Source organism: Nilaparvata lugens, chromosome 3, assembly GCF_014356525.2.
Source record: "Nilaparvata lugens isolate BPH chromosome 3, ASM1435652v1, whole genome shotgun sequence".
NCBI lineage: Eukaryota > Metazoa > Arthropoda > Insecta > Hemiptera > Delphacidae > Nilaparvata > Nilaparvata lugens.
The window spans coordinates 23802469-23829746 of NC_052506.1; the positions used below are offsets into that span (position 1 = coordinate 23802469).

General features: G+C 33.1%; 2 protein-coding genes across 9 annotated transcripts in view; one reads left to right on the top strand and one right to left on the bottom strand.

Annotated features, from left to right (window-relative positions):
• The window catches only part of LOC111058429 (arylsulfatase B-like), a 58089-nt gene that overhangs the window by 26559 nt on the left and 4252 nt on the right, over positions 1–27278 (bottom strand). For 2 of the 3 annotated variants that reach the window (XM_039423349.1, XM_039423350.1), the window contains exons 2-4: positions 9609–9824; positions 6018–6177; positions 4682–4908 (exon numbers count right to left, since the gene is read on the bottom strand). In XM_039423349.1, coding sequence (XP_039279283.1) covers positions 4682–4908; positions 6018–6177; positions 9609–9752 — 531 coding nt within the window. In that variant the 5' untranslated portion in view covers positions 9753–9824. Of the gene's footprint in view, positions 1–4681; positions 4909–6017; positions 6178–9608; positions 9825–17954; positions 18145–27278 lie in introns of those variants that run through there. The other variant, XM_039423348.1, reaches the window with a different exon arrangement.
• The window catches only part of LOC111058427 (myb-like protein P), a 48038-nt gene that overhangs the window by 19232 nt on the left and 1528 nt on the right, over positions 1–27278 (top strand). For 2 of the 6 annotated variants that reach the window (XM_039423341.1, XM_039423343.1), the window contains exons 2-5: positions 1297–3893; positions 10890–10900; positions 21802–21906; positions 25130–26808. In XM_039423341.1, coding sequence (XP_039279275.1) covers positions 1564–3804 — 2241 coding nt within the window. In that variant the 5' untranslated portion in view covers positions 1297–1563 and the 3' untranslated portion in view covers positions 3805–3893; positions 10890–10900; positions 21802–21906; positions 25130–26808. Of the gene's footprint in view, positions 1–1296; positions 3894–10889; positions 10901–21801; positions 21907–25129; positions 26809–27278 lie in introns of those variants that run through there. The other 4 variants (XM_039423344.1, XM_039423345.1, XM_039423342.1 and 1 more) reach the window with 4 other exon arrangements.

The following is a 27278-nucleotide window of genomic DNA, read 5'->3' on the forward strand; positions in this document are numbered from 1 at the left end:
GCTTAGAAGTGTTTATTTTGCTGTGTTTCATTCTCTCCTTTCATACGGTGTTATATTGTGGTGCAATTCAACTCTTGCAATACATATATTTAGGATTTAAAAGTGGGCAGTTAGAGTGATGGTGGGTGAATCTATTAGAGCAAGTTGTAGAGATTTTTTAAAGAAATTGAAGATTCTCCCACTACCAGGTGTATATATTTTGGAGGCTCTTTGTTTTATTGATAAGAATAAATATAGGTTCAATACAGGAGAGTTGTTCCACTCATACAATACCTCAAAACCTCAGAGACGACATTCATCGAACCAGTATGTATGAGAGGGGGGTAAAGAGTGCAGGAATTCGGCTTTATAATAATTCATTGCCAACAGGCTCTCACAGGTGAAAAGTTTAGAACTAAGGTGAGGGAGGAGTTGTTGCAGGTTTGTCCTTATTCCAGTGAGGAATTCTTTTTGCATGATCAAATGCAAAGATTGGTGACTTAGATTATAATAGGTGGTCAGTGGGATGAAAAATGTATTTGTACAGAAACAGGAAGATACAAATATAATAAGTATAGCATCAGTTTTCACAAAGCCTACTATCATAGAGAAACAATAGCGTAAGTAGATATCCCATGGTATAGGGAATTTATGTCGCAACTTTTACTGTTATCTCAAGCCGATTACTGTCGATTATTGTCAATTTTTACTGTTTTGTTGGGGTGAGAGTGTATGAACGGCACAATTTGAGAGACTACAAGCGTCACACAGCTGCATGGGAAAGAACTACGTGAACTATCGGCTTGGTATAACAGTAAAAGTTGCAACATAAACGCCGTATACCTTGGGATATCTACTTATGCTATCGTTTCTCTATGCTACTATAAAGCCATGGTTTTCATCGATTTTCATCAGTTGATGAAAATCTGCTGATTATATCTGTATTTATACAGAAACAGGAAGATACAGATATAATAAACATAGCATGAGGTTTAAATTTTAACGTTTTCAGAGTACATCAATGAAAATATTGCTTTAATGATTTAACAATAAATTTTCATAATTGAGATTAAATATTTTGTTAATTATATTTCACATTGTTGAAAAACGAACTGGTATCGTTGCGGAGCTAGAAAAGGATAGCGCTTCCTGCTTTGTCGAATGACAGACAAGGATAGCAACACAATGTTAATCAAATAGGCTTACTGCAATTGTAACGTGGACCTCACTATACATCCCACTTGTCTTGAAGCTCTTTATTTGTTCAACCATCCACAATTGAGCCAAGTTTTAATTAATAATTTTGTTTGTTTACAGGAACAAGTGGAGATAACAAGTGACAAAAGTGATTTGTATTTTGTCAAGCGGGACTTGAGACAAACAGGACAAAGTTTTACTGTGTTGTGAAATGGTTGTTGTATAGGTTTAGGTGTAGTTTGTGGACTGTGTTATTAGTTTATTGCATTTTATATGAAGTTTCCTCGAAGTGAGTTATGTTTATTGCATTTATTATCAACTTTCCTCGAAGTGTGAAAGGAAAATAGATGTTAGTGATGGGGAGTAATTTGTGAGATCCGCACGAGAATGCCGTCTGAAGCCGCAATGACGTTTGCACCGCATTCTACCGCTCTTCACAGCTGCGGATCAGCTGTCGCGCCTCAAAGCCCAGCTGCCGCAGCTGATAACAGCACCTATCCTCCAGCTGCCGCATCCCCAGTATCAGCTGCCGCTCCAGCTGCATCGCCCAACTTGCCAGGACAACCTAGTCCGAGGTCTAGTCCCCAAACACAAGATGCTTCTTCACCTTACGGACACCTGGCTGCTCCAGCGATTCTACGTCCTGTGCATGTGGGGTCTAGCAACCACAACAGTTCTTGGATAGGTCCAAGTACTGTCCAATTGGGTTCTAGGAATCAGACCAATTCTTCTAGAGGTCAAAGTAATCTGACTTCAGTCCAACTGGGTGCTAGGAATCTGATACAAGATAACAATTCATGTAGAGTCCTGGATGCTCAAGCAAACATCGGCATGTTGGCCCCACTCAATATGCCTCCTACGAATCTAGTACAACTCAAGATTCCCAGTTCTCATAGAGACTCAATTGTTCAGGATAATATACGAGTAGATAATGTCAAACAAATTCTGGATCCGCCAATGAAAAAGATACGACTTGGCGAGTTGAAAGACTTCCAGCAACCTCTCCGGATTGACACGAGGGATCCTGTCCAGTCTATACCTGTCTCACCACCGATCCCACTCTGTGAAGCGTTGCAAGGCAAAGCGAGCTCTAGAGAGAGAGGTCCTGTCTATTCCGTACCTGTCTACGATCTAACAACTTCACCGAATCCGATCTCTGAAACTATGCAGGACAAAGTGATCTCCTTCAGAGAGAGGGATCCTGTCTATTCCGTACCTGTCTACGATCCTACGACATCACCGAATCCGCTCTCTGAAACTTTGCAAGACAAGGCGAACTCCTTCAAAGAGAGGGATCCTGTCCATTCTGTAGCAGTCCACGATCTACCAACATTACCGAATCTACTACCAGAAACGTTGCAAAACAAAGCAAACTATAATGATGTTGACAGTAGCCTTTCTCAATTGATCATTGAGAACGAAAGAGAGATGAATAGAGTGAGATTGCAGTTGCAAGCTTTAAAAACGAGAGAAAGTGTTGTGGGCGAATGTAGTGGAAACCCAACAACAAAAGTTAAGGATATCATTCAGCCGAAACATCAAAGTGTAGCTCAGAGAATATATGCCGAAAACAGGAGAAGGGCGCAGGAAACACCTGAATTAGAAAAGATGGAGAGCGAAACTCCACCACCTATAATTTTCCCGTTTAAAAGTTTGTTGGATGCGAAAAATCACAATGATTCCCTAAAGAAGTTGCAGGAGCACATCAGGAGAAAACGAATTCGTGAAAGAGAGAGTAGAGATAATGACGAAACTTACTCTCGTCTCAGGGTCTGGAAGACTCAGAAGTGGAAGGAAAAGGATGAATTCAGTAATGAGTTGCTAGTAACGGGAAATTTGGAAGAACATCACATTGCAATGAGAATTTACTCGGAGAACAGGAAGAAGGCACAGGAATCCCACGTGTTGTTGATGGAAATGGGTGCCAGTCCTCTCTCTCGAGCGGATAGTAGAGTAAACCAAACCACTGACACAGCTTTCAGTGCAAGATTAGTGGAAAATTTGTTGGAAAAGCGTCGTAAACGGGAAGCTCAAGAGAGGTGTGACTTAGAAAGGTACAATTTTCATAAGAAAAATTGGGTTAGGCAAGTTAATAGCATTGAAAACTCTCACAAATGGAAAACGAAACAGGCTCAATATGACAAAGTGATTCTGAAAGAGTTTCCAGAACTGCGTAAAGTTCGAGAAGACCAAAAGAGACAGAATAGGATAGAGGCTAGGAAGTTAAATACCAAAGAAATCACTCAATCAGAGGCGCAGTCGCGTGTTGCCATACTGCCGCAGCTGTCTGAAAGGAAAGTATTGTATACAGATAACAACGGAAGGGTTGAAGACTTTCCCAGTGTATTCGAGGAAACAGACCTAATAAATGTGTGGAGCGAGACTGAAAAAGAAATCTTCAAACAGAAGTACATCCAATTCCCAAAAATGTTTCATACCATATCGTCGTTTTTGCCTAGGAAAAGCGCTCAGGATTGTGTAGAGTATTACTATGCGAGTAAACATGAGTACGAGTACAAAAGACTGATTCCAAAGTCGAGGGGACGAACCAAGTTGAGTCGTCGCGCCCTGGCTGAGGCGGCAAATGATGACAAGCCCAGGGGCCGTCCGCGTCTCTGCCCCCACTAACTGTAACACTCTGCCCCCAATATCACAACCAACACAGTAGAACAAATGTTGCCGCTGCCACCGCCACTGCTATCAATGGATCAATGGTGAGTAACTCATATCATCGTAAATTCAACATCTTATCAAATATTTCGTTGTTGAATTATTAATATTTATTCATTCGTGCATGCAAGGGCTCACTTTTCTTTATAGGGCTACTACAATATTATTTAAACACAGTAAAAATTATCAAGAAACATTGAACTGCAATAGATAGTTCGATTCATAGTTATACGTTGTTTTGTTCTCTTCACGTTCACTGTCAATTAGTGTGTACATTTTTTGGATCCCTCTGTATTATGAATACAGCCCTTAGCGTTAAAACATAATACAAGTTATCAAGTATCCTTTTTTATTTTAACAGAACACAACTAGTTTCGATGTGGCTCTAATGAGTTGAAACTAGTTGTGATTTGTTAGAATAAAAAAGGATACTTGATAACTTTTATTATGTTTTAACGCTAAGGGCTGTATTTATAATTTATGCTTTATAATTCGGTATCACTAAGTAGAGCATGCACTTCTTAGACGTTTAAAATGTAAACACTGTACCATAGAGAAAAGATAACATAAGAAGATATCCCATGGTATCCTATGGTTCATGTCACAAATTTCAATGTTAAGCCGACAATCCCAGTATATGTTTTCCGTGAAGCTATGTGACGCTGGTAGTCTCTCATACTGTGCCGTTCTTACACTCTCACTTCAACAAAACAGTAATAGGTAGTCAACAGTGATCGGCTTGAGTTAACAAAAAATCGGCTTCAAGTTTGGAACATAAACGACCCATACCATGGGTTATCTTCTTATGCTATCTTTTCTCTAGGATTGTACTCACTGAAGCCTGTACTGTATGCTTGAAGTAATCCTGATACCCGTTCCAGAATCCGTAATGTGACTTGAATCCCCTATGGGTGGGTGTGTACTCTTTCTTGTAGTAGCCAAGATGCCACTTGCCGATGGCATGACTCTCGTAGCCCAGTTTTTCCAGATGTTCCGGGAACAGTTTCTCAGTCAATGGTAGTCCCCTGGGTTCCGGCTCCAATATCACTCCGTGCTGCATACCTGCGGCGTAAAAAGAGCAAGTCTGAATTGGTTGAAACTGTAAATAGATTTTTTTCAAACTCAAAATACTCGCGAATTAAGTAATCATCTCTACATAACCTCTAGACTTTTTTCTTTAGGGCTACTCTTAAATATTAATAAAAATAGAAATCCAAGTACCATTTTGAAATTGTTCAGTCACAACATGTTCCGACTTGATAATGGCTGAACAATATAGCCGAAACATGTTGTGACTAAACAATTTTAGAAAGGGTACTTAGATTTCTATTTTTATTTATACCTCTATACTGTGTATTATAGATTGAGTTTTAAAACTATTTTGGGCGAATGCCCGTTGTTTTTACCTGAATATTATACATATGAATAAAATAAATGAATAATCTCTGGATAAAACTATAATTTTTATCCAATTGTAGTGGTGTGTAACCACCTTTTATACTACCTATCACTGTATAAATTAATAAACAATACTGCATACATTCCAATAATACTGCTATATTGTGGTCATAATATTTCCAAACGTAGTAGAGATCCACAAAGATCATAATACTCTCACCCCCTCCACCCACCCTGGATCAACCCTTGCTGTATTCTTAGCATTTTATGCCTTATTTTAAAAGTCATTATATTCTATTTTTTCTCGTTTGCTCTAGCTTGTTACTATCCTTACTACTAGCTGCTACTAGTTTGTTACTTATCTTATGACTGCTCTATCTTATTCTATTCTTTTTTATTCCATTAGGCAGTTACGTAATTTCCTTTATAAGCAATTTAATCATGAATGGGTAATACTATAGTGAAAAGATAGCATAAGAAGATATCCCATTGTAGTTATGTCGTTCATGTTCCAAATTTCAAGCCGATTTTTTGTTAAACTCAAGCCTATTAACTCATTAACTCAAGCCTATTACTGTCGACTATTGTCTATTATTACTGTTTTGTTGAGGTGAGAGTGTAAGAACGGCACAGTATGAGAGACTACCAGCGTCACTTGGCATTACGAAAATAACTATTAGGACTATCGGCTTGAGTTAACTGTGAAATTTGGATCATAAACGCCCTATACCATGGAATATCTTATGCTATATTTCCTCTATGATGATACTTACCCATACGAATAGGGTATTTTCCAGTGAGTAGAGCTGCTCTGGAAGGTGTGCATAGGTTTTCACTGTAATGATTGTTCAGTAATATTCCGTTGTAAGCCAGCGAGTCGATATTTGGTGTGGGAATGTGGTTTGATCCATGAAAGCCCACGTCGTTCCATCCCTAGTAAATACCATAACAAATGAAAGTGAAATAGGTTAACATATTAAAACTACTGACGAAACAGTTGGTTTAGTGTGTGGCTAAACGTATGGCTATACAAGAAACAATCAGAAACAATATCAATAATGTTTAGATTTTCTCTGGTATGACCATTTAAAGAAAATAATTGAAATTCAATAAAAAATGTAATATTGATAACTATAAAAAATAGGCTAAAAGCTCTTCAATTTGTCTTCGAACAAAGGTTGTGTTTATGTAAACATTCAAAACACTTCAAAAACTCCATAATTAATTATGAAGTTGAAAGATTAAAATACCTTGAAGCTATTATTATACTTTCTAGTACCAAGTTTGAAAAATATATTGAAAATATTATCAGTTGATGATTTTACTAGGGCTACTTAATAGTTTGTTCTAGGGATTTATTACTGTCTTTTTTAATGAAAGTCAAATAGTTCTAGATTATCAATCAACAAAATTGATTATTATGATTTTAAAAGATTAACTGAAATATTTATTTGTGCAACTTGTGCGCAAAGTGACAGTTTGCTGCACCGAAAGAAACGTTTACGCACGAGCCGTAGGCGAGTGCGGAATAATGGTTTCTTGAGTGCAGCAATCGAACTTTGCGCACGTATTTCACATTAAATTTTTTCTACTGTTATCATTGAATATGAAAAGTGGGTAATTATGGGTAAAATTCCCTGAAATCAATCAAATGTTTTTCTGTGAAATTTTATTATTAATAAAAACCTTAATTCATTTAAAATTGAATAATAATAATTAAATTAATGAAGGCACATGATGGCAATGCAACGCCGTTCTCCACTGCCATATTATAACGTGGACCTCACTAAACCCAAGGAGGATCCTCCTTGACTATACCACAGTCTGTGTTATCAACTTAATTATGATTTTCCTGCACTGGTGTTCCATACTAACCTACTAACTATTTTGCATTATCATGCTGCAAATCTGGAGTACGCAAAGAGTACTGCAATCAGTTCAGAAATGGTCACTTTTCAAGGTATCTGTAGGAAAACTAAAAAACTAGTAGGCCTATACTGAAGTAACCAATGATTAAAAATTACTGTACTTCAACAAAAGCTTCTCTTCAAACATATAAATTTATGGTCAAGCTTCAACTTAATTAAGATGAATTTCAATTTATGCCAATTAGATTTGAGAAACAAATTCTTTATCAAGAATTTTATTTGCCGTAAAACTTTACAAAATAGCAATAAGCATCGTCAACTAATGAAACAATTTATAATACAGTTTCGAGGTGAAACATCATTCACACATCAATGTGGACATTTCTTACTAATGAAATACATGTATACAGCATAATTGGAGTACATCGTACTAGTAAATTACATGAATAATATAAATTAACTATTCAGAATTTTATGTAATGTAATGAGTTTTCAGTAAATTAGTCCAATCCATTTATCCATATATTATATGAGATATAATATTGATGCAATTAATGTTTATGCGATATAATAATTCTTATGCAATGCAAGATCAACAAACAGGTTACAAGTTTGGTGGCTCATGCAATCTGATATCTAATAGTTAATGTTTAACTATATTTAAATATACGAATATTTAACATTCTATTTATATAATCTCTCTAATTTTGAGTCTTCTCACTTTCTATTTAATGAATTATTCTTGTTTCAATTTAACATAATTTGTAGTAACAATATTGTTTTACGTTATAAACTATGCTAGCTATGGTATATAGGATTTATTTCTCTTATATTACTGAATTTCCAATATTAATGAAATTCTATCGGATATCGGATTGCATGATCCATGAAACTTGTAACCTGTTTGTTGATCTTGCATTGCAAAAGGCTAGGCGCACACCGGTTAGTCAAGACAAGACAAGACACGATCAGACACGTTTAGTCACAATAATTCACATAGCTGCTTGTGACGCAACTAACAGTGATTAGTCATTGCAATTAGACATGTATTCATAAGCTACTACCTATGTGAAGTATTGTGACTAAACGTGACTAGTCTTGTCTTGACTAACCGGTGTGCGCCTAGCCTTTTGCAATGCAAGATCAACAAAAAGGTTACAAGTTTGATGGTTCATGCAATCCGATAGAATTTCATTAATATTGGAAATTCAGTAATATAAGAGAAATAAATCCTATATAACATAGCTTGCATAGTTTATAACGTAAAACAATATTGTAACTACAAATGATGTTAAATTGAAACAAGAATAATTCATTGAATAGAAAGTGATAAGACTCAAAATTAGAGAGATTATATGAATAAAATGTTTAATATTCGTATATTTAAATATAGTTAAACATTTACTATTAGATATCACAGCCATATCAGAGCCATCAAACTTGAAATCTGTGTGTTGATCTTGCATTGCATAAAAATTATTATATCGCATAAACATTAATTCCAACAATATTATCATTCATAGTTGGTTGGATATATGGATTGGACTGCTCTACTTTAAACTCATTACATTACATATCATTCTGAATAGTTAATTTTATAGTATTCATGTAATTTACTAGTACGATGTACTCCAATTATGCTGTATTTCATTAGTAAGAAATGTCCACATTGATGTGTGACTGATGTTTCACCTCGAAACTGTATTATAATCTCATTGTATTAAAAATTGTTTCATTGTTTGACGATGCTTATTGCTTTTTTTAAGTTTTACGGCAAATAGAATTCTAGATTCTTGATAAAGAATTCGTTCTCAAATCTATTTGACATAAATTGAGATTCATCTTAATAAAGTAGAAGCTTGACCATCAAAGATGTATCTGAACTTTTGTATTGAATTTTTAATGAAATAAAATGTTCAGTAGTTTTTTGATGGAATGGAAATAGTTATTTGTGCAACTAGTGCGCAAAGTGACAGTTTGCTGCATCGAAAGAAACGTTTACTCGCCTACGGCTCGGGCGGAATGGTTTCTTGAGTGCAGCAAACGAACTTTGCGCACGTATTTCACATTAAATTTTTCCTACAGTTACCATTGAATATGAAAAGTGGGTAATTATGGGTAAAATTGCCTGAATAATGTAGTAGTGTTTGAATGGCGGGGGGCAGCTGTGTGGTGTGTGCTGTGGTGGCACTGTGCTGTCGTTGTCCTTGGTTATAATATATAATGAATAATAATTAGCGCGTTGAGCTTCGTTGCACCTCTGCTCACTATAGCAGCCACAGCAGTCACTGTTACCAACTTCATTTTGATTTTGCTGCACTGGTGCTCCATATAACCTACTAACTATTTTGCGTTGTCATGCTGCAAATCTGGAGTACGCAAAGTACTCACTTTGCGCACTAGTGCGGAAAAGTGTTTCTTTGCAGCCTGCAATCAGTGCACAAATGGTCACTTTTCAGGGTATCTGTAGAAAAATACAAATTTTTGTGAGCTTACCAAGTCATCTGCTAGTATCATGATGATGTTGGGTGGTTTCACAGGTTTTCTACTGTATTGATTGTTCGGGTTATTGTTGTAGTAGCTCAATGCAAGTGAGCCGGGCACAATGTAGAGTATTGTTAGTAAAATTGAGATTTCCATCTTGATCAAAGATTTTTCCCTTTCAACCTGTTGAAGAGGCCTGTCAACCCCTGAAGTAGATATAGCTCCGATCTGAAATGTTAAATACACATTGAAAAACAAGGCTAAAAATAGTATGAATTATACTATATATCCAAATCAAACTGTCGGCATTCCTTATAAATAGCAGCAATGCCTCCCATTTAACAAGTAGCGATTGTTTAAATTGAATATCACTACTATTTAATAAACAATCATCGCGAAAAGGAAACATGAGTGATGAAAATAATCGTCACTCGCTGAGAAATGTAAATTTTTCCAATTGTTAATTGTGAATTTCTTTTCAGAACAATTGATTCGATTCTCAAGTATGAACTTATATAAAGAGTTGGCTACTAATTTTTTAATGGGATTAACCCATATTCCGTCTTCTTTGGATATAAAAAATGTAATAAGTTATAGTCTTAATTTTGACCTCGTTTCTAAAGGTTCATATTATTTATTTATCCGTTCTATTTATACGGGTTTACAATTTGGAGGTAGTTCAATCATTTTCATAATGCTTCTAGGATTTCTCATTTTATTTCCCAAAAAAGAAATGTATGATTTGACGCATTTTGTAGTTTTGGGTGGAGAATTAAAAAACGTATGTTCTATTTCCTACTGTTGCCACTGTTCATTAGCTTTCTGTTTGTTATAAACATTGAAAATTGTAATAATTCTTATATAATCAAATAACTTTAATTCACATTGGTTGATCAGCCACTTTCTTTGATTTTGCTAAAACGTACCCGGTTCAAACTCAGTAGTTTGACAATAAAAATCGAGGAGTAGGGAGTATCTTATTTTGAAATCTATTTATTTATTTACAATAAGAATGACACTTATGTAATAGCATTGGTAGATAAAATAATAAGGTAGTCCTTGTGCTATTTTTCTTCCAAATTTATAGGTGACAAAGTCCAAGATATTGAATTGAATTGATTTATTGTTTCACAAAAAAGACTTATAAAACATAAGTAAATGTACTAATTTAAAGAAAATTATATCTATGTTCAAACTATTTCACAAAATAATTGAAACTGTACTCACATGGACCTGTCGGTCTGTTCGTGAGTAAGAGTTCGCATACGTGTATTGAAATTTAATTCACACAGATAACTTATCTATGATACAGAGAAGTAATATTACTATTATAGATAGCTACCAATATTTAATAGTATTGAATAATACAATATCAAAACTATTTAAATAAAAGATAAAAATACTTATTGAAATTGAAATTGAAATTTATTCATAACACTGACAATTTACAAACAAAAGTAAATGAACTTAACAAATCAGTACAATAATTTTCAAAAAATAAAAAACTAAAATACATAATAAAATATCATCTTCTAATTCTATTTATATAAATTAATGAAAATAATTAAAAACTAGCAAAAACATTAAGTAGCGTCAGAGTTATGATTAAGGTACTTCATAAGCTATTAGCTGAGTTGAAGTTACCTACTCTGAAAATTAAACTATTGACCTATGCAAGAGACAGAAGCCTCGAAAAAAAATTTAACAGAATAGTATATTTCGCACCTAGGGCCGAAAATTAGATATTTCCGGCTCGAAATCGGTTTTTAAGTCCGAGGCCGTAGGCCGAGGACTAGAAAAGATTGAGAGCCGGAAATACATTTTGCCCATGGTGCGAACGCTATTTTTCGCCACACCAAAAAAAAACTTCCCAATATATAAGAAATTAAAAAATAAATAAAATTCAAACAGCCTATTTGATAGTTTGAATCTTGGTTATGACAACTTTCACTGTCAATTAATTTCAATATTACTAATTAATAATTTACAATAGTGACAATATTTTTATACTATTATATTTCGAATAATTGTTTGAATTTTTATAGCTCGCGCTTTGCGCCTGGTGCAATATCTCATGGATAGATGGATGAATAGAATTTTCATTACTATTTTGAAATAATGTGATTAAAAAATTAATATAATTGCATATTTCACAGTTTTGTCTCAAAATATATCTAAAAAATTGATTGAAATTTAAATTACGGTAACTAATATAAAAAATAGCTAATAAAAGTCGAAATTCATCGACAAAAAAAAATGTCACTGACCGAGGTTCGAACCTAGATCATGTTTGTAATTCACTGAACTTTGAGTTCTGACGTATTACGCCTTTACGCTCTCGGCCATTGAATATTTTTGATCGAAGAGGCCTGTAAGTCAGGTAACGTATGTAGGCTACTATAATATAGTGTAGGCCTATAGCGGCAAACTTGAAGCCGGTTTGCCGGCATTTTCACAACAAAATATTGCTCTGAAAATAGTTAAATCATAGAGAAAACATTCGAAGATTCAATCTTGAGTGGGCCTAATGTTTTCTCTATATGGTTTGATATTGAAGAAAAATTATCTAAAAGTTTTAATAATGAATTACGGAAAAATTACTAGGAATTTTTCAGTCAAGGCTGAGTTTCACCAGTAGGCTTACCTTAAACTTTAGATCTCTGCTGTATTTTCCTATTATTATTGTTGATTGTATTGCATTAAGAAGTGGAATTCGATAATAAAAAAGAAACAATTATTACTCTACCTCACTTTTAAATATTGATACAATTATTGTACTTTGATTTCAAATTCGATTCTTCACTTTTAAAGACTTGCGATACTACCTTTCTGACAATGGACAATGCAGCCAACATTATATTGTTGAGGCTATGGAGATATCATCGTATTCTATTGTTTGATATCAAAAACACAATAATAAATATTAAATTATGAAACAGTAATTCATAAAATATATTATAGACATGATACCGCGATTCACGATACATAATTATATAGATTATTACAGTCGTTATGAGATTATCTCTATGATTTTGTGAGATCGGACACGATCAGCTGTTATTCAAGGTCATTTTACAGCCCTAGGGCCGTAAAGTTTTACCGGCCTGGTCGGAAAACAAGCATTCCCTGTAATCTGACCACTTCTTAAAAAGAATATTCTCAAGACCCTGAAAATATATAAATGCCTTAAAGGCAATATATCCAAGGCCTGGAAGTAGGGAAATGAATGAGCTCCTCTATGTAATGATGTAATCATTCTAATCACCTTTTTTGTACAATAAGTATAGAGTTCAAATTTGTTTTATAGCACCCCCCCCCCAACAGCTTAGCCCAATTGCAGCTTGCTATTTGCAATAGCGAAATAAACAGATCTCAGAATTTTTCTAGGGAAAATGAATTCCAATAAATAAAATTTACGAAGCATCATAGTCATGTGCTTCTTGAGTGATTGGATGTGAACCTTCCAATAATTGCAGTTTCATCAAGCTCTAAACCACGATATTTGATATTTTGCACTGATCTATCTTACACAAGATGTACAGAATTCATTATGATTAGATAGGCAGACACCACACTTGAATAGTACGGGAACCTGCAGGATGAGCTTTGATCTCAAAGAGAAACGAACAAATTTGGTTTTAGTACTCAGAGCCAACCTATGCACTGAGAACCAAATTTTTATCCAATCTAAGTCACTTTGCATCTTAGAAGTTGCCTTATCAATTTATTTTTTACAATATAGCAGAACCGTATCATCCGCAAAACAAGTGACTGTTCCACTCAGATTACTTGCGCATAATTTATTTATACACCAGGAATAAAATTGGTCCCAATACCGAGCCCTGGGGTACCCCACATGGGATGGTCAAATAAGTGCTCAGAACATTCTCAACCGAACACAGGCTTCTGCCCACCAAGAAACTTGAACCAATTCAAAGCAATGCCTCTTATTCCAGCCTCCCTCAATCTATGCAAAGTCACAGAGTCAAAAGCTTTAGTTATATCAATGAACAGGTCCAAGACATTTAAGTTTTTGTTTAGCCCATTGAAAATTCCTGAACAGAAAGATAACAATGCATCCTCTGTAAATTCTTCCAATAAAGCCATATTGGTTCTCACTCAGAAAATTATTTAAATTGAAGAATTTTTGAATTCTTGCTTTAACTATTTTTTCTATAATTTTCGAGAACACAGATAATAGTGAAATAGGCCTATAATTATTCATCCATGCAATCACCTTTTTAAATAATGGGATGACTACCGCCCTCTTCAAGCATGCGGGAAATTCACCACTTTCAAAACTTAGCTTGATCAAATGAGCTAGCACAGGACTTATGAATTCACTGGAAAGTTTAACGATAAACGCTGATATACCATCAATTCAGATGCTTTATTTTGATTCAATTGAGAAATTATTCGTTTTATCTCATCTCAATTTCCGTAATTTTTTTTCTAAATTATTATCAATGATTATACCCAGGTATTTGAACTCGTTGACCGATTCAATCACCTGGCAATCACAGTCATCATTACACACCTGACCACAAGAATGTAGTTTTAGCAGTAAATTTTCCGGAGGGGCGCGGTTTTTATAAAGGAATATTGGAAGAATTTTGGTCTTCTTCGCATTCATACTAAGAATGTTGTCGTCAAACCAATTTTTGAGTGTAATTAAGTTTCTGGATGCCTTCTCGTAGACTTCCATCCAGCTGTCTGCCTCAAAATAGACTGCAGTGTCATCAGCAAACAGTAGCATTCTACCCGATATATCAGATTTGATAATGTCATTGATGTATATAAGGAATAAGATTGGCCCAAGTGTGCTTCCTTGGACAACCCCAAAATCGATACTTCGCACCTCACTATTGACAGAATTTGTATTGTTGTTATTTATATTATTGCTATTAATTTCATTGTTACCACCATTGTTACTATAACTGAATGGACTATTTATGTTTACTATTTGTTTGCGACCCGACAAGTAGCTTCCGATCCAATCATGAGAAGCGCCAATTATCCCAATATTTTTCAATTTATAAAGCAATATTGCGCGATCGATAGAATCGAAAGCCTTTGCCAGGTCAACAAACAGCAAAAGAATATATTTGTTATTATTAATGCCTTTTCTCAAGTAGTCATTCCTGAATCCAAACTGGCAATCAGATAATAATTTGTTTATTTTTAAATATTGAGACAGTTGGTTTTTGTAGCATTTTTCAATAACTTTTGAAAATACACTCAGTAAAGAAATTGGACGGTAATTATTTTTATCTCCCTTATCACCTGACTTGTATAGAGGAATAACCATAGCCAATTTGAAAATATTGGGGAAAATACCTGAATTGAAACTACAGTTAATAATATGACAAAGTGGAATAGTAATAAAATCTATGCCATTTTTCAACAAATAACCCGATACATCATCGCAGCCAGGAGCCTCCGCGCATTTCCGCCACACACTGTCTAACCTCCTGCTCTGACACTTCTCTTAAGATGAATTGCTGGACAGGAGAACAGACTGGAGCTCTAAGTCTCTGGTTTCTTTGCTTAATCTCATCAGCTAGCCTGGCTCCAACATTAGAAAAGTAAACGTTAAATTCATTTGCTATATCTACCGCAGACTTGGGATTGTTGTCGCTATTGTTACATTTTGTCTAATCATGAATAGGAAAAGAAGCAGTTTTGTTGCTAGACCCTGATATCTCGTTTATTGTTTTCCAAAAATTTTTGGGGTTATTTTTTGAATCTAATAGTTTCCTTTTGAAATATTTTTTTTTTTTTTTTTTTTTAACAATTTACTCAACATACTGCGATACTCATTATATTGATGAATGAGATTGGGTTGAAGGGCTGACTTTTAATTAATCTGCTTAATCTATTTCTTTTTTCTATGGATCTGATAAGCCCATTTGTGATCCATGGCTTTAATTTTTTGAATTTATTACTATTATTACATCTATTTATAGTTGTAGAGCAGGTCTGATGGAGCAGAGCTATAAGCTCCATGAACTTCTCAGCACAAAAATTAGGATCCTGTGAAGAGATCACTTCATCCCATGACTGTTCGGCCAGAAGTTTAAATAATTTTTCATTATCAATTTTCTTGAATTTGGAGTTTTGAATATGAGAGCTATTGTTATTTTTATTATGCTTTATGGTGATGCCTATTGCGTAGTGATCCGTGATATCGGATTTCAATACTGCTGGAAAAAGAGAATTAGTATCTGGGTGTCTAACAAATAAATGATCTATACATGAAGAAGAAAAAGGAGTTTCCCTAGTCGGAGAATCAATGCAGCAAGCAAAGCCGGCTTCATAAAGCACGTCAAGATACCTGTTGCTTAGGCTGCTAGTTTGTTCATTGAGAATATCACAGTTGATGTCACCGACAATTACCTCTATCTTATTATTATATTATTATTATTATTATTATTATTATTATCAGTACGATTGTATCTTTCCTCCAATCCATCGATAAAACCGGCCATGTCAACATCATGACAGCGATAAACACAAAGTAAATTATAGCAATGGTTTTCTTTATCGCACTTCAAGTTGAGACAACGCAATCCCCCAACTTCCACCTCGTTACACGATGAAGACAACTCCGAATTTACGTATACTATTATACCATCGTTTTGGTTGTATTTAGTAGTAGTTTGATATGCCAAATATCCATCCAAACAATTTACATAATCATCCTCACACATCCATGTCTCGGTCAGCACGAGAACATCAAATTTGAAAGCTATACTATCAAGGAAAATCAAAAATTCTTCGTGGTTTTTATTGTAACTTCTAATATTCATGTGTAATATACTAAAACCATTCAACTCATTCACTCTTAGGAAATCACCATACACACAACAATCATCGAATACATTACAACTAACATGCCTAAAATAAGTTAAATCATCTAGAACGTTCATAGCTTGTATTCGCTAGTACCGTTTAAAATGTAAATTATACAGTCGTTCATTGCACAAACAAATCAAGCATCAAGTTTGTGGTTTCACTGATTCGCGTAATTTCAACAATGTAGTTAGAGTTATATATTTGACTTTAAATTGATATGTAGTAATATGAATGATATTTCACGCGTTTAAAATAGCCTATTTCCCAACGATTTTATAAATCAATTTTTATACCGTAATCAACTGTGCATAATAATAGATAAAATGGAAGGAAAATTATGTCATCCTGCAATTTCCTTGCTTAATTAATTCATTACAATATCGTGTAAGAAAAAATAAAAATAAATGAATAACCATTTACTTTGGAACAAAAAATTTCATTGCTTACTTAATTCCAAAAATTAAATAAATCATTGACTGAAAATTAGATAAATAATAATTATATTGTTGAGAAAAACTGTATACATAAACTATAAGTTCACTATTTGGGAAATTCAAGAAAGAAAAACAATATAATAAGAGAGTTCAACTTTGATCTCCGCTTGAGAGGAATAAAAAAAAATAAAAATGAGTTTGTTTTTGTAGTCCTTTTTGTAGAAGAGTTCCATAGGATATAGAAAAAAAAAATATATATATATATATATATATATATATATATATATATATATATATATATATATATATATATATATATAATATGTATTTTATATAAGAGTTCTCCTCAGCTTACTGTTTAATCAATGAGTCCACTTCACCAATCCTTGTCCAGGTCTGCTGTATCCAGTATTTTTCTAATAGGGCCGTCGCAAGTTTTTCTGATGAATATTTTTCCGTCTCGAACCCATGCAAACGCCAGTTTCTTTTGTTTTACATAACTCCTGTCTATCCCAAGCAGAATTTTATTATCGACGGTGAGGTGTTCATTTATGAAGTAAGTTAGTTCTTCATGAAGTAAGTTAGCCTGGATTACTTTGAGTTTACGAGCAGAGTCCAACCATTCAGCACGAACTTTTCTTGAAATGAATTTAACCACTATTGATGGATGGGAAGCGTCTTTAGATTTCGGAAGTCTATGAGCTATAGAAACGTCGGAAGGGTCGAAACGCACTTTTAAAATTTCTGAAAGTTTTTTAACAATATAATAAACATTCTCTTCTTTAGTTTTCGGCACTCCAGAGATCTCGATGTTAGTTAATCTAGTGTATTGTTGTATCTGTCCAAGTTGTTTCTTCAAGATTGAATTTTCAGTTAGGATGAGTTCACAGTCTTTTTTAGCCTTTTCACACTCACTTTTAACGGTATTCAGTTCAGCACGGTAAGCGGTAATTTCTGTCTTCAAATTCGCGATTGAGGATTCAATGTTTTCGAATTTAATGTCAATTTTTCCACTTGAATCCGATACGGCTATAGCTAATGCTTTGTCACCACTAACATTAGGCAATACCTGTGCGTGAGAAACGTCCTTACAGCTTTCACACCTCCACGTAGATCTCCTTCCTCCCATCTTTCGTAGATTTTCCATATTTCCAATGTGACAGCACTCAGAGTGGAAACTATTTCCGCACTTAGAACAGTCGATTGAATTTTTAGGATCATTAAATTCTAAACTACATTCCATACAGAGTTTGCTCATTTTGAAGCGTTCAGTAGAATTGAACGGCACTAGCGATAAGATATTGTATACCGAGCCAGAGCTATCACAACCTTCCTCTCTGATAGTCGGAAGCGAACTGATTAGTCGGAAGCTAAGGTTAGAATTTCACGTGTAAAATTTTTATAAAATTTTAGTCCAAAATAAACATGAAAACTATAAATTTTGAATTCAGATGGCTTGAATTAATAAATTTATGATTTAATTATTTAATTTATTTAGAAATTTAATTGTTATTCACGATTTTTTCAAAATTATGTGCACAGTTGTCTGAAGAGCTGTCATATCTAAAGTAGTAGTGCACAATCCTATTGCTATAGCATATAGCTGGCTATGCATTGTCTTCTTTATGTCTCAATCAATAGTTTTTAGTCAGTTCTACTAAATCACTTGACGAGAGCACTTGGCTCCCGAAATTCTTTAATTCGGTTTCTTTGTAGTTGTAGTGTGAATAAAATTTTCAATTTTTAAAAACTTAGTCGTGTCGTCCAAATCTCTTAACTTATACGCTTTTGAATCAAAGCAGTTGGCATAGCCTATAAAGGATATAATTTATGTTTGTTCTGTGAGTACTATAGTGAGGTCCACGTTATAATGGCAGTGGAGAAAGATGGGAGAAAAACGTTGCCGATCCTCTGTCTTGTCAATGCCTTCTATAGACGGTAGCTGATACAGGTTTATTGATGTAATATTAACGGTCCATTCTCGTTTAAAATAATCAATTATAATTTATTAAGCAAGAAATTTTATTTTCCAATAATTTAATAATGCATTTTCATAATGTTTTGTTATTTCAACAAAGGAACCACAGTCATAACACAAGAAACAGAAACCTTCTTATTACGAACGTGGCTTGGAAGGCAATATATCAACGACACTTCAACCACCTAGCACCAAAACTCCACAATCTACTTGCTGCACAAATCAAGTCAATGAAAAACCCAAGAAGATTCAAAACTGCCGCTAAGAACTGGATTATTTCAACTGGAAGACTTCATATAGAAAACATAATCTCAAACAATATGTGAGCTCACTTACCCAACTTATTTGCAGTTTGCACCCCCACCTAGAATCTATTACTACTACTAACACCTACTCTAGTACATGGGTTTCCCATAGTTGAGTAGGTTAATTTCCAATAGAATTATATTTCATATTTTTTTATAGACTCATTTTATTTATCATTGTATTATCACATTACATTATATTCTAGATATTTTGTACTTTTTATGCTTTAATTTTCTAAAGGAAACACATTTATTTATTATTATAATGATCAATTCTACATTGTTAAAAGACGATCTGGCAACAGAGCAGCGCGAGAAAGAGATAGCGCTATTTGCTTTGTTGAATGATAGACAAAAACAGCAATACCATAACCAATTGTGCTTAGTGAGATAAGTTGTGTGTATTTTTAGGTTCAACATTTTATAAAATAACTTGATTAAATCAATATGAAGTGATAATTAAGTGTTATATTTAAATATAGTTTGGTGTTTTAATTTCTCTACATTTAAAATGTTTAGCTTTTATATATTTTTGGACGAAAATTGAACTTGAACGTTTTACAGTAGAAACATAACCTATTTTTTGGACATTTTATTAATTTATCAAAATTTGGGAATGGAATAGATTTGGGCCAAGCCTGTTGTTCCTTCCTAATCATATTTATATGATTTGTGATTATGTCCACGAATAAATAAATAAATAAAACCATAGCCACCTGTATTAAAGGTGGCTATGCCATTACTAATCAAACACTGCCATTATAACGTGAACCACACTGTAGGTCATTTAGTGGCCAATGGTTTAGCAGAGAATACAAATGACTCACAATGAGCATGTTTTGAGTCCTGACAAATAAAAGATAGAAGAAGAAATGAAGGATCACCTCATATATAACTAGAGTTGAAATTTGATTCTTGACTGAATCCCTTGAGGAGGCTATGTTACTATAATGATGTCCACTTTGAACTGTCAGTATTAGTTGAATGGGGAGCGTTGGTGTCATTTATAAGGAATTCTGACAGTTTGAACTGAACCTCACTATAGAATACAAATGTTCTCATTAGACACAATAACCCCATTAGCCCCATAACAATGCTCTCATTAATTAGATCTGCAATCAAATGTAGAAGATTCAATTAGGGTTAGAAGGTTGAAAAAAGATGATCACTATTACAAAAATATATTCAATGAAGTTTTTATTTTTCACTTTCCTTCCCTACCTACTACCGTCATGGGCGTACAAGGAAAATGCACCAAGTCCAATTTTTCTAAACTTTGATTAATCATTAGATTTTAATTAATTAGTTTTTAAACTATGAATGTTTAGTAATTAATCATCAAACAAATGAAGAATATTTAATTTCTTGCAGTATGAAGTTAGTTTGTGAAAAATCACTAGAAGGAAATTATGATTCATGTTAGAAATTAGAAATTGATTTCCTGAAAAATTTACTTTTATGGACTTTCCTTATATGCCCATGGATGTAATAGTATATTTCGCACCTAGAGCAGAAAATGAGAGCCGGAAAAACATTTTTGCCCGTGGTGCGAACGCTATTTTTCGCCACACACAAAAATAAACAATATAATTATATATGAGAATAGTTGTTTACTAAGCACTTCCTAAAGCAGAAGTGGAAGGTGATAGCTCTAGCAAATCTGAGGTAATCTGAATATCAGGAAATTGTCCAAGTATTTTTATTTTTTATTCTGATTTGTCTAAATAACCTAAAAGATGATGTTCAATTATGTGGGAGGTTATACTTTTTTATTCTTTCAAATGACAATAAGATGATATTATTATAAATGTTTTAATTAGCCTATTGAATAATGAACACAAATAATGAAAAGTTTTTTGATCAGCTGTTTTTTGATCACCTCTCTTTGTTCCATGTTAGCGGCTGGAAAGGGTACTCTTTCCGGCCTAGGCCGGAAAGAAACATGTTCTGACGTCAGACGAGAGTCGTCTGAAAACAATGTTTTTCAGATCTACGTAGGGACTGGAAAACAGCTGCTTTCTGTGCAGTGTGGCGAAAAGAAAGTATTGCTTTCACAAAACCATATTTGTTTCAGGGCAAATGAGTCTGATTTGCTATTGATCTAAATGTTTTCAAATAAAAATTTAATTCTTCGTGACATTCATGTAACTCATGAGATTTCATTTTAAAATGAGGGTGACTGTTTCTTGATCCATTCCAAATTGCGATGTTTGTCATTTGTCAACACACTATTTGGTCATTTCAACACCGACACGCAGTCATTTATCTTATGTAATGAACGATTTTGTTTACTTGCTTCTTTCGTTTCAAGAACAAAATGGTTCTTATTTAATTCATAAAATCAATGACTGCATGTCTGTGTTGAAATGATCAAAGTGTGTTAATACATCGCAGTTCGGAATGGATCAAGAACCATCAACTTTTGTAAAAAAGGCGTAACAACCAAAACTAATATATTTTTCCTCTAAATAAATAATTGATTGTGACAACTTATAGTCGCTTTGATCGAATATCAATTTCACTACGGCACTACAAATGTTCGATACTATGTTATAATAATAAAATAATATTTTATATTCCTTACAGAATGGATCAAAATTGTGAATATAATTGTTAATTTTGATATTTTTTACAGATGTAACTACATCTGTAACTACTGCGGATGATTCCTATTTGAGACCAAGACTGGACAGTTCCTATATGCTTGATTGTGGAAGTGATGAGGCTCTCAAATGTAGGTGGGTTCCATATCATTTGTAAACTTCTCACAGTATTATTTCGGTGTATAAACATTGAATTTGCCTAGTTGAAAGTTGTGTGTATATTTTTGGCTTCAAAATTTTCTGAAATAACTTAATTTATTCAAAGTGCGGTGATATGAAGTGCAAAATTTGACTATAATTTGGTATTTTAATTATTCTAAATTCAAAATTTCCAGCTAATATATATTCTTGGACAGAACTTTGAACTTTAAATTTCCTCAGTAAGAACATAACCTATTTTTTTCGGACATTTCTTTATTTATGAAATTTGGGAACAGAATAGTTTTGGGCTATGCCTGTTGTTCTATCCCGATCATATTCATATGATTTGTATATTATATCAACGAATAAATAAATAAATAAATAAATTTTGAACAATCGTTGCTGTAGCATTTTTTCTGAGAGAAGGAAGAACCTTGGTTCACCGAAAACGTTGGCTTACTTAGTTGAGTTTGAAAACGGTTCATCTCTTACAGGAAGTGGACCAGTCACCTTCCTAAAGCTATCATAAAAACGTCACTCTTTTGGTAGATGTCCTATTCCATTGAAACAATTTATGACAAGGTTAATCCCGTTAACACAATTAAAAAAATGGTATAGGCTACTTGAAGCATAGAGTAAAGATACCGTTAGGTATAAACAATTATTCGTCTATGCTTGAAGGTACTGTAGATGATTGGAGATTAATTAAAATCTTTGTTTCTAGTTTTGATGTAGGGTATTTTCTCTATAATGATTGAGAATATGATGCTGCTATTTTCGGATATTGCTATATCGAGACTAGAGCATTTATTCAAATTCAAATTTAAATTCATTTTCTCAAAAAACATACTCAATTATAATAATATAATATTATAATATCTAAAAATAATACAAGAAAAATACTATTAAAATATATAAAAATACTCCCAAAACTGCAATATATTTTTCAAGTCCATCTATGTTTAAGGAGTAGCCTACAAGGTAAAACCTGTGCGTAGACCTATTCATGTAGCCTAATCGTCAAATGAAATTTAAATCTCATTCCTTCATCGCTTTGATATCATTGTTTATGCTTATATACTTTTATTTGTAAAAAATTATCAAGTTTTTCAAAACTCTTTCACATTTTCAAAATAAGTGATACAAGGGAATAAAATGATTGCTTTAACTTTTTGTGTAGTTGAGAAGTTGATATTGTGGTAATTATTCATATTAAATAGAAATACTAAGAAATTGTCAAAAACCACAGATTTATTGATAGTTAGAAAGGCCGGTTTTGATAAACTGAGATGAACTGAGTTTATCAGAGATTGACAATGGTGTAACAACCGAAACCGGTCTTTCTAACTATCAATAAATCTGTGGTTTTGACAATTTCTTAGTATTTTTATTCAATTGAAATCATTGCTTCAAGATCAGCATGCATTATTCTGACTAACTGTTTATGCTAATTTGTTTCTTTTGTCAAAATTTATTCGATAAAGGGTATAGATGAAAAGTTTGGAAGACAGTTTTGACCCCGCAGTTTTGTTTTGGGTAGTAAGGAGGTTATCATATCAAAAGTACCCACTAATGAATCACCCCCTAACCCTTTAGCACAAGGGGTTAGGGGGTGATTCATTCACATAATTGTCAATCATTCACATAAGCTTGATTAATCAGTTTATCATGATGATGATGATGATGATGATGATGATGATGATGATGATGATGATGATGATGACAGTTATCCCAGTTACTATAGTTACTATAGAAATGATTTTTCGAGAGGAATCTATTGCCTTCGCGTTATCTTTAATACTAAAGCTTAAAAATTCAAGGAAAGTAACTATACTATACCCAATTCAAGTAACATAGAATATAAACGATTCAGCCTTCCTTTAAAATAGTTGTATGTATTGGTTTCTCATTTTTTTCTATGTATTTTCCATCTCATATCGATATGGGTAAAGAATAGAAACACTTGCATAACCGACCTTCAGCATGTTTACTCTTGGAAAATTCTTGGATTCTTGGAAAATTCCTGCTTGGAACGGAAGCTCAACAAAAATGTATTATTACATCATGAAACTGTTATATAAGTCCATCCTTGAACATAAACCGAGTTAATTTTTATTCTTAGTAATAATTATTATTGCTAGCTTTGGTCACATAATTCACTTTATGTGTATTACTTTCAACAGTAAATAATAACTTGATAAAATCTTATGGGAAAAATATTCCTGACTATATTCTCAAGTCAAAAACTGAGAATGGCGGAAGAAGTTTTGTCTTTAAAATGCTTCCACTACTATTAACGTAGCTTAATCTCCCATCCAATTGGAAAGAATTGATGTTATTTATTATGAAAGTTGAAGAATTTTAATATTCATGCTGACAGTTTGAAGTGAATCTCACTATGGATCTTGTCTGTGACTAATACCTAAGTGTATTATTGATCACATTTGATAAATTTTCAAAAGCATTAGTATTTTTTATATAAGGTAGTACGGTGTGCAGATATCAAGCCTTTTTTAATAGTAAATAAATGTATTTGAAATTTGCTAATCCATTAAAAACGCCCTGTATTTCAGAATAGTATTTAGAATCGACGGTAAATACGGTATATTTTGTTCTTTAATGACCTACCGAAGTTGAAAAACATTTACAGTACAGACAAATGCTTTTAAAAGTTAAATGAAAATGCTTATTAAAGCTATAAAAGGATCTTCGTATTAAAGTTTTTAAAATCTATATGAGGATCAAGAAAAAATATATGCTTTTCAAAGCTATATGAGATGGAGAAAGATAACATATATTTGACACAAGAGTTCATTACCACAAATCAGGTTTTTTCGATACAACTCGAATTCATTGGCAATTTGTCAATGGACCACTGGTTGGTTAACTTAGGGAACTTTGCGTTCTTCTACTCTACTGGAATCCAAAACTGGTTTTCATGCGTCATGTGAGGAATCCCATTGTTTTGATCAGAATATCCGTTGGAATTCTTTGTTTCCCAAATAAATAAAGTAGAAGGAGGCTTAATCTAACAATAATCGCTTTGATAATATTGCTTTGATTGCTTTGATAATAATTCTTCCTATTGGAATTGGGAAAACTTGACTTTTACCCACACTAACTTTTATTCTCCTTTGAAATTCAATGATTATTCTCCTTTGAAATTCAATGATTTGTGTAAGTTTATTCTCAATTAACTCAATTTATTTTGTTACAGATATGCATCAAAATACAAGGCTGCAGAATACTTGATAAACCCCAGCAATGTACAAACTAGGGCCAATTCATCTTGAACCTATCCTATAAGGTTAGTTATTAAGCTGTCGAAAACAATGCTATTCCTATTCGAATGTTCTTAATTTAGTTTTTCAATAGCTAAGACATTAACACTATTTTTATGAGTTTATTTTGAAATCAATTTATTCGGAAATGATCATCTCAGTATTTGGATGTAAAACTTTAATGTTTTAAGAATAAGTGATACAATGTAGAAGTTCATGAATTAGTTTTTTATTCAATGATAAGTCACTTATAGTTCTATAAATTGTGTCTCATGAATTAGTATGTGAAATTCGCTTGAATTTCAAATTTGATTGTATCTAATCTGATTTCAATTATGAAGAGAGAAGCAATAACGATTTTTTATGCATTCTTTGTAGTTAAAAATATATTTTCTGCAAATGAATCTTTAATGTCAGAAAAATGTATTAAAATTTTTAATTTGATTGTATCTGCTTCCAGTCAGCTAGAGAAGATTTGGTGATCTTTATTTTGTTCCAAATGTTGTGTTGTAGTTGACAATATTTTGTTTTTGTAATAAATTTGAATAGAAACCTTGACTTTCTGACCTTCCTACGTTGTTGCTGCATAATTATGCATTGCTTTATAATCAAATACTATAGATGACTGTGACAGATTGTAAATATTTGCATACCATAATCTTGGCTATAATTATTGATCAATGATCAAATTGAGAGAAAAATCAAGGAATTTTAATTGATTCCTGTTTTTCATAAATAATTCCTGTCGTATAACTATAGGAAAATGCTTTAAATTAACTTTCTCTTCACATCTACTAGCCTCCATGTTATTATATTGTCTTACCAAATCAATGTATTCATGATCTAGTTTAATTATCTACCTCATTAATTATTGCTATTGTATCCTATTCACGAGTTTATGTGTTTCCTCAAACCCCCCCCCCCCCCCCCCCAAAATATAGAAGGTCTCGATAAGTGATTTCGGACAACGCAGATCTCAAGAGTTGTTTATTGCAATGAAATTATTTCCTTGATAAAATGTGAAGTTTCACCTCTAAAGTGAATTTAAGTTTTACCTATTACCAAAAGTTTAGTTACGATATTAATATTATTATCAAGTCTTGAAATTTGTTTGAGAACAAGGTAATAACATAAATTCCATGTGGAATTACATTTCATGCCAATACTTGCTTAGTTATCGTATAACTTTCCAACCTGATAATTAAATTTTCTAAACTATTTTAAACTAAATTGATAAAAATAAACTAAAGTAAGCAATAAAACATTCATTCCACTTGGTATTGATCAATATTCATATTATGATGAGTGTATCTGATAGCTGTTGTGTTAACTGTTGCAATTCCATGTTAGTTCAAATGTACGTATGTTTAGAATTGACGTAATAACTCATTTTAAAATGTTCTCATTTAAAAATATCTAGCCGTGGGCCTTTCAACGTGTAAAGGAATTTAAAATGTCAACTCTTCTATAATGAGATTCACTTTAAACTTTTGTTTTTCATTCAATCAATGCTGACAGATTGCAATGAGTCTCACTATAGGAAGAACCCAACAAGAACCAAGGTACAGTCATTCAAAATCTCATTGTTCTAAATACTCTGAGATTCGTATCAGGAGTAAGTTTTCCCACTATGATATAATTCCTCAATGGAGTAAATTTGGGTTTTTGCGTTGTAACGAGAAGATGCAGTTTGCATGATCCAAATATTGTACCCACTCAACAACCTTGCAAAGCCAAATAAACCGGTTTCACGCCACAGTTTGGTAATCGTTTCCGATCAACATTTAATTAAATTCCAGTCATTAGTAAATTGTATAGTAGTGTGTATTTTTCCAATTCATGGCCGCCTTATTATAATTATTACCTATTTGGGCTGTGTGTAGAATTACGAAATGTATAGTAGAATATCAGTAGACTACATATTTTGTAAGCTAAGCGGTGGCACCACGTGTTATTTAGAAAATAGTTGCGAAAATGTATTCCTTGAAACTACATTTTTCCACGTGACATCAAACCTTACTTTATTTAGTTGTATTGTAAGATTCAATTTGATTATTTTGAATATGTTGTATTTGTACTAAAGAT